General features: G+C 38.4%; 1 protein-coding gene across 5 annotated transcripts in view; it reads right to left on the reverse strand.

Moving 5' to 3' along the window:
• Positions 1–12022, reverse strand: part of nlgn4xa (neuroligin 4 X-linked a) — a 98186-nt gene that overhangs the window by 69415 nt on the left and 16749 nt on the right. Inside the window, exons 2-3 of one of the 5 annotated variants that reach the window (XM_073462370.1) lie at positions 10746–10753; positions 5875–5920 (exon numbers count right to left, since the gene is read on the reverse strand). The exons of 2 other annotated variants lie outside the window; for them this stretch is intronic. In XM_073462370.1, the coding sequence (XP_073318471.1) occupies positions 5875–5920; positions 10746–10753 (54 nt within the window). Of the gene's footprint in view, positions 1–5874; positions 5938–10745; positions 10754–12022 lie in introns of all 5 variants that reach the window. 2 more of the 5 variants (XM_073462367.1, XM_073462369.1) reach the window with 2 other exon arrangements.

A 12022-nucleotide genomic window follows, 5' to 3' on the forward strand; every position in this document is an offset into this window, starting at 1 on the left:
CAATTAGTGTGAATCTCATATGCATTGACATATAGATTTAATGATGTACTTGCAATACATATATCAAATATGTTCTCAATATTGCTAACAGATCATTGACATTTTGCATATATTGTAAAAATATTACCATATATTTTCCAGTCCATATATTTTTCTATATTAATATATAGCAGTATATGAAAAAATAAATTTAAAGTAATTGATTTTTAGATACATATCTGTATATCTTACCTATGTTTATGAAAATGTACATTCATTATATTTAATATAATATATATTATAGAAGCCAAATGACAGTATTGTCATACATGTAGACCCCTTTTCACTACATACTGTATCAATGTATGCTGTTTCATTTACTTTCATTTACTTACTAACGTAAGTAAATGATGTAACTAATGTGAAGTAAGTGATGCATTTATGTGACATGATTTGTACCACTTACCCAACTTACATTACGTAACTTACGTGACTGAACCTAGTTATTTTAACCTGAAGTATGAAATTTTCTAAAACCTAACCACATAGTTTAGGTGCCTAATTCTAACCAAACTGTGACCATTTGACAACGTTGAGAACAGTCCAAAAGTTATAATATGTCTAAATATGTGAACTGCTTGTCAGCAAGCTTTATTTTGAAAGTCTAATGTGAAGATGCACATTACATATTGCTAACTTGACCAAAGAGCCATTCACATGCAAAACTGATGCTAGAGGGAAGCTTAAGGTCACTGACCAAGTGACTGTATTTGTTCTCAGAGTGAGAACAAATACACTATTTGTGGTGGTACTTTACCCGATTTTTGTATGGGAATATACATGTATACTGAATACTGTACATGCAGCCTTTGTGCTTTGAATGCACCGTAATCTTCTTTCCACAGTGTCTCTTTTCAAAGGAGCAAAGTAATTACAGTAAAATCTCAAAAAGCAATTCTAGTAATGCCCTTAACACTTCTTGTTCTGGGGACATAATTGAATAATTAGAATTGAGGGTACATTTGATTCAAATAGAACTCTCAAGGCGAGCACTTCTGACAAAAGCTCATTTAACGGTAAAGAGCAAACTTCCAGAAGGAACAACTGAACACAAGGTCTGAAAGGGTTGTCTGCAGTGCTGCGAGGTTTCTCTGCAGCAGCCGCTGAGGTATAGGTGGAACCACAGGGGATCCACAGGAGTAATTCATTGCCACTGCAGATGTTCAAACAGTCAGAGTGCATCGATTCTGCGTTCTCTCCTCAAAACACAGGCAAGCCAAGGTAGCGCTTGAACACACTCTTTATCCAGACCTTTCACCATATAGGAGGCTTTGTTTAAAGTGTCAATGTGTTTGTCTTTTTCCTGTAAATTCACTGTAGCACATAATATCATCAAAAGCTGAAATGCATTTGTTTGCTTTTCTCATCTCTATTCACTAAAACTGTGCTAATGATGTCTGAGTAGGAATATGTTTGCTTACATAATCAAATGCATTGGGTTTACTCCTCAAATTCTAAGGTGGATGTTGTCTATTTCCACAACAGCTGTGGACAGATGGTGCGTTTTAATCAGTTTTAACAACACAGCACCATCTCCCAAAGATCTGGCCCCTCTAATCTGAGGTAAACTATACTACATCTGTTAGGTGCAAATCCAATATATGATGGTATTTCCTAACCGGCGTTATGAAACCCCAGAGGAAATTCAAGCTTTTAGAGGATAAGGGCCAAGCAAGACTAAATAAATTACAGTTTCCAAAAGGAAATAAGAGGTATCACTTCAGAAAACCAATTTGGAGATCATTCTCCTGTGAAGAGGAAAAAAATCAGCTTACATAAAAGAAGTCTGCAAGGTGAAGTTTTAAACATTAGTGTACCCCTTCATTGCATTTATTCGCAGACAATTTAAAGGTCCAGTGTGTATGATTAAAGGGGATTTATTGGCCGAAATGGAACGTAACATTCATAATTATGTTTTCATTAGTGTATAATGACCAGAAACTAAGAAACATTATAATGTTGTTACCTTAGAGTGAGCCTTTTCTCACTGGAGTCCGCCATGTTGCACCGTCATGTATCTACAGTAACTCAGAACGGACAAACCAAACAATGGCTCATCACAGGTAGGTAAGGGTTAGATGAGGGGTGTTCAGTTGGTTGTAATCGGCAAATCCCCTAAAGTGCATTTTCATTTTGGAGTTATATTTCTTGCTTTTAGGACACTTTGTTATGTAAACGTGAGGAGCCAGGCAACAAACCACCAAGCCTGGGGATTAAAGGGGCTTTACATGTAAACATCAGTTTACTTGTCATGAGAGGTACTATAACAGCCCAGGTGCCAGGATAAATGTTAGCAGTTAACATTTCAGTGTTTTTGGCAGCCAAAACAGGTATTTCAAGCCAAAACAAGTGGTTTCTGGCCAAAACCTGGCCAGACCATTTGTACTGCATTGTCCCAACATATACTAGAAAATCAAACCTAAAGAAACGTAAAGATGCAACATAAAGAAAGAAAAGAAAAGTCGCCGCCTAAAACCAAACGTCGATATGGGTCATAATAGGCTGCATTCACAGTCGACCTATGTGGTCATTTTTTGTGATGATTCTATAAAACGACTTTAACCACATTTTGCTATACTGTACTGTCATTTCAGATCCTGCCATTCCCTTAACCATTCACATAACCCCTTTGTTTCCCATCACCTGTCCTCCCCCGTCATCAGCACATTTGCTCCCTGTTCCCTGTTGGCCTTGCAGCCTACAATGAACACCAGCCCATTGTTATTCATTCTTGGTCAGATTTTCTAATGAGTCTGCCAATTACGTTATGGCTTTCATCTCTGCTTGCCTGATCCTTGCTTATCTGTAACCTTGCTTCTTGGACCCTCTGCCCTACACATTTTCTCATCTTCCAAGTCTGCCTGCTATTGATCAGCCTGTTTCTGACAGCATGTAAAGCTGAACCTTTACCTGCCAATCTGTTGTGCATAGGTTTGCACTGACGGCCCATAAAGCTTCATTGTTGTCTGAAAACTATTAAAAATACATCAGCGAGACACACTGTTCCACTACGTGCCTCTTCCTTCATTACCATGAACCCACACACACACACACACTGCACTTTATTTTGATTCAATCCCACACACACACCGTCCTGCTGCCAGAAAAACTCAGTAGAGCACCAAATGTGGATTAATTTGCTGCTGAAAATAGTCCCCAACAAATGTAATATGTAAAGTAAATGTAAATGTAATAGCACAGGGCAAAGCCTTTTCACTCAATTTGGGCCCAGACTTTGCATGTAATTAGCATCTGATCTACCAGCACAGCAGCTCATTACCCCGGCATCGTTGTGCAGGTGGAGCAGTCGGAGCAGGTCGGTGGAGGATTTATCTGAGATCACCTCACTCAGAACAGGAGGTATAATGTGATGCTGCATAACAATAAAGCAGAGACATTTACTTCACTTGAGAATAAAAATGTCTTTTACTCACTAAATTATAACATAGATAGACAACTCTGTAAACCTACGCTGAATACATCTGATGCAAGTCAGTAAACTGAGCTAAATTCAGCCAAATGCACATTTACATCATTAGCTTATCCCCTTTAAATGTTTAAGGTTAATTAATAACAAGACTCCCTGAACGCCCTCTCTTCTCTTCCATAGATGTTATATCGTCTTCCCTTTAATTCATATTTAAACTTTTTGCAAATGATATGAACCTTGATTAATTTACCAAATCAACATTTAACAACACCTGTTGTATTGTCTGTACTTATGTCTCACTTTATCATGTCTTACATCATTACTTAGCTTGTAATTGATGAGGTTGATGAGTGCTGCGCACAGATCACCGATCTACACCAGCTGATCACTCGCAGGCCTACTACCAGGTAAAACACAGCATCACTGATGTTGTTACTTTTCTTCTTGATTAACACATCTGTACTTTGAAAACTGGGCCTGTAGTTGATTTGTCACTAAACTGTGTTGCTGTGAACTGACCAGGTTATCAGTGTGTTGATAATCACCAAACTTAACTAACTTTTAGTCATTTATGTATTTATTTATATATCACATTTGTTTGTTTGTGTGCTTGTTTGTTAGTTGCCACACTCAGTCACAACCTGCCTGCAGTGTTGTTGGAAAAAATAACTAATCAAGTGTGTGAATTTCTAATTTTCAATAATTTCTCTAGCATTTGTTATTATAAAACTCAATACAATATGGAAGATTGAAAATGTCTATATTAAAATAAACCGATCTGAAACTTGATAGCCTGTATAACTGTCAATGTTAAAGCTCCCATAACTACTTAACATGACTTAAGCTCATCAGATTGAGGATCCTCATCAACTTGTACTCACTCATCCATGTATCCATGTATTATTCCCTGAGAAATGAACAACAATGTCAAAAAAAAAATCCTATCTTGCGATATTAAATAAAGTAAGAAAAGAAAATCCTGGATCTGTCTCTTTATCCAAAACCATCCTCCATCTAAGTTTTGTGGAAATCCATCCAGTAGTCCAATAATAATAATAATAGACATAGTAATAATAATAATAATAATAATAATAATAATAATAATAGTAATTTGTAGTTAATATAATGAATTCACTCAGGATCTCCATACCCCCATGTATAATGGGAAGCGGTCACTGAGAGTGCAGAGCATATTTATTCCCATAGATGACTTATTTATATGTAATCTTTTTACATTTCCTTAGTTGGATGATTTGAAAGAACCCGAAAGAAAAAAGAAAATGATGGAGTCGAGGTAGATAGTTGCAGCGCTCCTTGTATAAAGAGCATTAATGGCAGCAGAGCTCATACACAGAATATGTCTATCTTTAGGAGAAATTAGTTTGGAGACCCGGTGAATTTGTATGTTTAGGTCTGATTTGTTCAAAGCTTGTCATTATTTACGATTAAATTTAACCTTAAGTAAAATCCATTCTGTCGGGAGAGTGATGTTATCACCTTCATATATTTATGTTCTGTGAACAATCCAATAAAAACATCTGTTTTAAAGACTGGTTTCAGTCTATCCACAGCACGCAGAGCTGCCCGGCTGATGCTTACTCGTGTAGAAGAATGCACGTTGAGGATTATGTCAAATATCACTCTCTCGAGCAACATCCGTAAAAACTGAACAACTGGCCATAATAATGGGATTCAGAAATGTCACTGCTTTTCCTGGCACTTGCATGTCTCTCCGCCAGAAGACAAATGGTGCCCTTTAACTGAAATGTCTCCTATGGCTTTTTCACCTCCAGTCATCTGCCGGTCCCCACAGATTACCCAACACAGTCAAGAAAAAGTGCGGCACCATTTGGTTATTTTCATGCAGAGAAACGAGGTGTTAATAGAAGAAAGAAAAAAAAGAAAAACGTGGCAGAGGTTTTCTCTTTCTCCAAGCCACTGATGAGCAAATTTCTACTGTCAAAACAACATGGGTTAGTGCTCATGCTTCACCGAGCAATGGGAGAAGGAAAAAAAAGGAAATGTAGAGAGGGAGGAGAGGGGCATGATCGCTTTTTAAAATTTAATTCATCAGAGGAGGCAAAATGACATGCAGAGCTGAATTCAGATCACGTCTGAGTCGGCAGCGACAGGTGAGATAAGGATTACTGGGACCTCCTTCCTGTTTAGAGGTGCCCTCTCACCTCAGGTAAGATCCTCTGATTTACATGACTCCAAAGAGGAAAGAGGTTGGTACAAAAATGAGGAGCTGAGACGAGTGCACTCAGATGCACCTCGAGGGGGATAAAAAAGAGAGGGAGGTCAAAAGAAACTGATTCAAAAAGAAGTCTGCGGGTTTGCTGTCATGCACAAGTGTCAGGCTTTTATTTTGTTGGTCAAAAAGGGGAAAAAAGAGAGAAAAATACCTTCATCACCGCCACCATCATTACTGTTGAAATCTGCGCCTTGCGGCTTGTTTGAGTTGGCCCCTAGTGTTGAGGAGAAAAGTAGAGTAAGGGGAGACATTTAAAAAGAAAAAATAGAGAAAAAAGAAAAAAAAATCTTTTTTTCAGCAAAAACAAAAAAAGAAAAAGAAAAAATCTGATTTAAAAATGCATGAAAAAGGTTAGGGGGGTGCTGTGTGAGGAAAAACAGATTCATTGTGAGCTGAAAAAGCTGTGGTGTGATGAAGTCTTTCACTAACAAGGAGCAAAACAGCAGCCCAGCAGGGCCAAAACAGCAATTTGTGACCAAACAGTTCCATCAGCTGAAACAAATCTGTCACACTGGTGTGATACACACTCTCATTAACTGTACAATCAGTGTGCAGCATCAAAGCAAGCCCATCACTCAGACATGAAGAGCTCGTGTTTCTCAGGGATGTGATGATCGGTCAAAGGATGGTCTGTGAGTTGAAAGACATTAAAAACAAAGCAACAAAGACTGCATGTTCTCAGGTCAGAACCATCTCTGTCAGATGTGACAGTCATAGTCCTGACAGCTGCGCAATTAACACACAAACATGAGACTGACATAAATCTTCTCATCGTCAACACTGCCTCTTGGTCTCTTGGCTAACATGCTGCCAAAATCTAATCCATAACTCGTTTTTCTAAATGTGAAGTTCATATTGTATTTCACAGAAAAAAAATGTTATTATTATGTTTTTGTTCAAATACAATTTCCCCTTCTTATATACTTACTGTGGACTAGTATGTATGACTAGTAGTTACTAACTGTTGAGGTATTTTAGCTATCTAAAGGGTTGCTTCATCCAAATTCCCCAATTTTTTCTTAGTATAATTATTCACTTTCTTACCATGAGGTATATCGATAACACCAGTGTCACGTCTGTACAGTAAATATGAAGAGATAACCTGGAGATGGTTAGCTTAGCTTAGCCTCATTAGGGCCCAATCAGACAGAGAGAGGCGCACCACATTGCTGTAAGTCACAAGATTAACAGTTTAAAAAAGAGCAGTGCTGTGCATGTTAAAAGTGTTTTGAGGCCGTTCCTCAAAAAGGCAACAGTGATCTGTGTGGGCATGATGATAGGCACTCTTCTGCTCTGAGTTAAGGTTTTTTTTTTATTTTCAAACTCTGTTCAGAGCGTGTCTAAAAATGCAAGCTGAGCAGGGTGCATAAGTAGCATGCAAAATGCTCACTGCTTATAGAAAACGTGGAACAGACGCCTCTCACTGCATAAGCTGTGCTCCATCTGATTGGTTACAATATATATCTGGTTGGTTTCACCAACACAACACTTAAAACACTGAAGTCATAGTTTTATATAATTCACATTTTAAAGCAGTACAAAAAATACTTCCAAAAAGACAACAAACAAATAAAGCAATGAGGAAAAAATAAATTAAACAAATCAAATAAAATCAACACATCACAACACTTTAAGCCATTGGTTCCCAAATGGGTGCTGCAGCACCCTTGGGTGCCTTAAGAACCATTCTATTTGTGCATTTTTAATAATGTGTCATCAGCTTAAGACTAATATTTGCTGGTTCTCATGGCAACACAGTATAATTTTATATTTTCTGGCTCAGGAGTTTTTCAGGAGCTCAGTTGTAAGAAAAAAAAATGTGACCAGAGTAAAAAGTACAAACTGAGCTCAAAGACATCTGCCAACAAACACCTCAAAGCTCAAAACAATCTAACAGGACTGAATCTGAGCCCACCAACCAATCTAAAATCAAAGTCAACACTACTGGCACTGCTGTACTGTCTATTCCCAACATCATATGTGATGTGGCTCTCTTATCTCTGGCATACATGAAAAAGGAGAGTGGACTCGCACTATTGTCTTTCCCAACATTAACACCAGGCTCCATTAAAGTCCCTGAAACCTTTTGTTTGGTTTTGTTGTGATTGCTTATGTCTGTATGCCCTGAATATAACTTTATCAACGGAAAGAAATCTAAAGAAATTGAAAGAAATACTTTTGATATATTGTCTTATTTGAATGGTATGTATTATTCATTTTAAGTTAAACATTTATCTGCAGCGCTCATATTGACTTTTAGTCTGAGTGATAGAGTGCTGCTGAACTTGTCCTAATATGATATAATATAATATAATATAATGTAATGTAATAATGTTAATAAAGATTCAGGTATCTTTTGTGTTGTACTGCACACAAATTGTTGTCTGTACAAATACACTTCTGATCAGCCTGGAAACATGAACTGTTGTGTCTGATTTTGGTGGACAAGGGCAGATCAATAATGTCAGATCAGAGAAAAAAACACCCCCAACAGTCACTGTCACTGTGGAATCATACAATTCTTTAAGTATACCTGTGTTTGGTTCCAATTACAGATGTTGATCAAAACAATGAGTGGCAGGGTTAGTGTAAGTATTTTCTAAGAACTCTTTCAAGCTCTCCAACCCAGAGCGGTATTTGGATGTTAAACATGAGGTGATGGACATTAGTTGTAGAGACAGGGCCTGTAATTGGAGCGCTCTTAGCCAGCTGGTGGCTTGCCAAATAAACATGAACAGCAGCAAACAAGCCGAACTAACAGCAACATCTGAGACACGACAGCTCTCAAAAATAACATCTGTGAGGTGCTTCTCATTCTGAGTGGCAGGTCACCTCTCCTTCAGTCTTGATCTTGTCAGATAGCACTGACCTGTTGGACAGGAATGGGCAGCAGGCAGCAGTGTTAGCTTATAAGATGGAAGCATATTTACTTAAAAAAGCAGTGTGGTATTAGCTCAGGCTCCACTTCCCTCCACTGTCTTTTTCAGAGAAATAGCTTTATCTGTTCTAAATGCTGAAAAATTCTTTTCATGTTGAACTCTCAGCTCTTTTACTGCTCACCAGCAGCTGCTGGGAGATCTCCAACCCAATTGCCAGAATAAATGTTAGCTCAGAACCACAGACAAGTTAAAACTGGATGTTTCTCTTTCTCTCTTGTCAAAACACTGTGCTCATGCTCTGCTTAGGTTTAGGCATAAAAACCACTTGGTTAGGGAAACATCATGATTTGGCTTAATATACCTGTTTTGGTCGCCACGATCATGGATGGAGATGGTCCGACTTCCTGTGAAAAATAGCCGGTTTTGGTCACCACAAAAACACCTGGAAATGTCCCCAGGTGTCCTTAGAAATATCCACTGATGTGATTTGAACTGCAGTCAGCTGTTTGGCAGCCCCACTGGCTGTAATAACACTTCCTCTGTCTCCTCCACCTCCAGATGTGAAAGTCCGCTAACGAGCATTTAATGCGAACGTGACATGCCACGTTTGGTACAGATGTCAACCCTGGACGTATCTGTGGTTTGCAGAAATTTAACTGCTAACATTATATCCTGGTGAATTGGGCTGGAGATCTGCAATTTACAGGACTCAAAGCCTTCTGCAGAATATCTATTTAATTAGTGTCCTTATAGGATCCTTAATTACAACTGATTCTAATTAATTTTTGATTTATTTGTCGGTTTGTTTTCAGCACTATGCTATTGTTAGACTACTGCATCAGGATTTGTAAAGATCAACAGATCATTGGTTTTATGCCCTGACAACTGTCATTTACATTTTAGAAATCCCCTTTCAAAAGATGGAAACAGGTTTTTCAGACACAGCCAGACTAGCTGTTTCCCCTTGCTTCCAGTGGTTGTGCTAAGCTAGGCTAACCGCATCCTGACTTGACTCTGTATTTCACATGCAGACATGACATTGATATCAATCTTCTAAAACAAAAGGGTACTTTCCAAAATTCTGTTTCCTCAACTTGTTCTTGCAACTCGCTGTGATCTGTAAGCCGTGGTGAGTTTTCAAACCTCACCAGTGAGCTCAGAGGAAGTGTAATCATTTTGATGATACTATTGGCCGCTAAAGCAAAACTATGGAGTGTATCTTTAAAATGGGAGGTACAATATTGGCTTATTGCTGCAAGAGCTGATGCACTGTCATAAAACAAAGCAGGCATGATATAAATGAGTGATTTTGCTAAAAAAAAAAAAAAAAGCCTTAGTATCCATGCTGCCCAATAGTCCTTGAACTCTAACACTGTTCAGAATGTATCATCTGCTCATCTCATTGTGCTCCCACCTCCATGATGTGTGCTGTAGCATTCACTGATCAGCAAATGGTGGAGAATAGGTCTCAACAGGCACATAATGTGGCAGCATAGCTGGGATGGTGGAGTGTTTGCACAATATATAGCTGCTCACTGAGAGAGAAAGCTGCACAAATACGGGCTAGTGCCATGTCAGTGTAACCTGGCCAAGCGTGAACAACCACATCTGTTCAGGCTGTTCATGCTCACACACCTACACACACGCGCACACACACACACAAAACACGCCAGCCCCAGTAAATAAGAATACATACATAAAGATGTATATGTACAACCTTCGTTTCGTGAAATGAATATTTCAGAGCTGCTTTATGCACTCAGAAAAGTCAAATGTACTGTGGCTGTGTGGCTGTCTTGAGCGTGGACGCTGATTTTTCAATCACCTTTGCTGTATTTATTGTGGAAGCTTATTGATTGTAATGTATTGGCTGAGATGCTTTAGATGCCATGGGAGTGAATTAAACATGTGGCTGACTTTATAGCCAGCATGAAAACAGTTGATCAGTGTGCAAAGCTCAGCATTCGGAAATTCAAATAAAGTTTGTTGTGTGTACTGGTGCAAAGTTATAAATACAATGGCCCTGAAGGGACCAATAGAGTTATTATGATTTATTTATGTATTAATATGATATTTTTATATACAGTCTAACTTGTAAAAAACTTAGATGTAACTTATCCACTTTATTCCTAGCTCCCATGACTGAACCAACTTAATAACCAACGTTTTCCAAATAACGTTGGTTATTAAGTTAACGTATGTAAATGACAGAACTTGTGACACACTTACAGTGAGTCACTTATGTTACATGACGTTGAGTTACGTCATTTAAGTAAACATAACCCTAACCCTATCTAACAAGACTGATTGTAGTTATTTTAACCCAAAGTATGATCTTTTCCTAAACCTAACCAAGAAGTGTTGGTGCCTGGGTAAAGGTGATTATACACAAATGAAAACATATATTTGAAATAAAGCCTCTGCGGTCAAGCTACTAATAGAACATCCTGAGAAATTTCCAGTTAGACTTTCAGAATAAAGCTTGCTGACAAACCAAAACTACTTGGTTATGTTTAGGAAAATATCATACTTTGGGTTAAAATAACTACCTTCAGTCTTGTTAAATAGGGTTAGGGTTACATAAGTGATATAACTCAATGTCACATAACATACAGTGACTTAAGTGTGTTGCATTAGTTTTGTCATTTATGTATGTTAACAAATGGCTCTTGACTCTTGGTCAAAAACAGGACAGAGTCTAGTCTTCAGAAGGAAGGTCCAGTCTATGACCCATCCAGCCACACCAACCACCTCCTGACTCGGACTTCTCTGCTCTTTATACTACTCCACTAGTTGGACCCTTCAAGAACTACTGCAATGCTAGAGGAGTGAGAATGTGCTGGAATGATATACATGGATTTTTAGGTTGCAGTGTGCAAAATAAAGCCAAAGAAGAAAAATATATAGTTAGTAAGAAGAATGCTTGTGTGGTGAGTATGACTGCTGCTGACAGCAATCAACTGACAGTTAGAAACACAGTCTTTGAGAAACACGGGCAAGAAAATAAATTACATTACGCACATGTTGATAGACTAATGGTATGTTTTTGAGTCAAAGTAAAGAAAAAATGCCACAGAGGAACAATAATTGTATTGTGTGTGCTGACAGCAGTCACACTGACAACAAGCTCCTGAAGAGAAACAGAAGTGAAGAAGTGTCCAAACTGTTTTCCATCTTGATTTGTATCATCACGTGACATCCTGTATTGTTTCCAGGGCTACCTTGAAGACAGCCTGATGGCAACCAAGCGCTGCATGTCACAAGATTACAGATTCAGATGTCACATCCTGGCTGTTGTTATATCTGTTGCTTTTGATGCAACATTGAGCGGACTGAGAGAAGGGGAATTCATGGAAAAGACGCTCTGCTGCGTCGTGACTCAGTCTGAAGTCCTACAGCCTCTCCCTGCATTATACTCCT

The sequence above is a fragment of the Pagrus major genome, chromosome 24 (assembly GCF_040436345.1).
Source record: "Pagrus major chromosome 24, Pma_NU_1.0".
Lineage (NCBI taxonomy): Eukaryota > Metazoa > Chordata > Actinopteri > Spariformes > Sparidae > Pagrus > Pagrus major.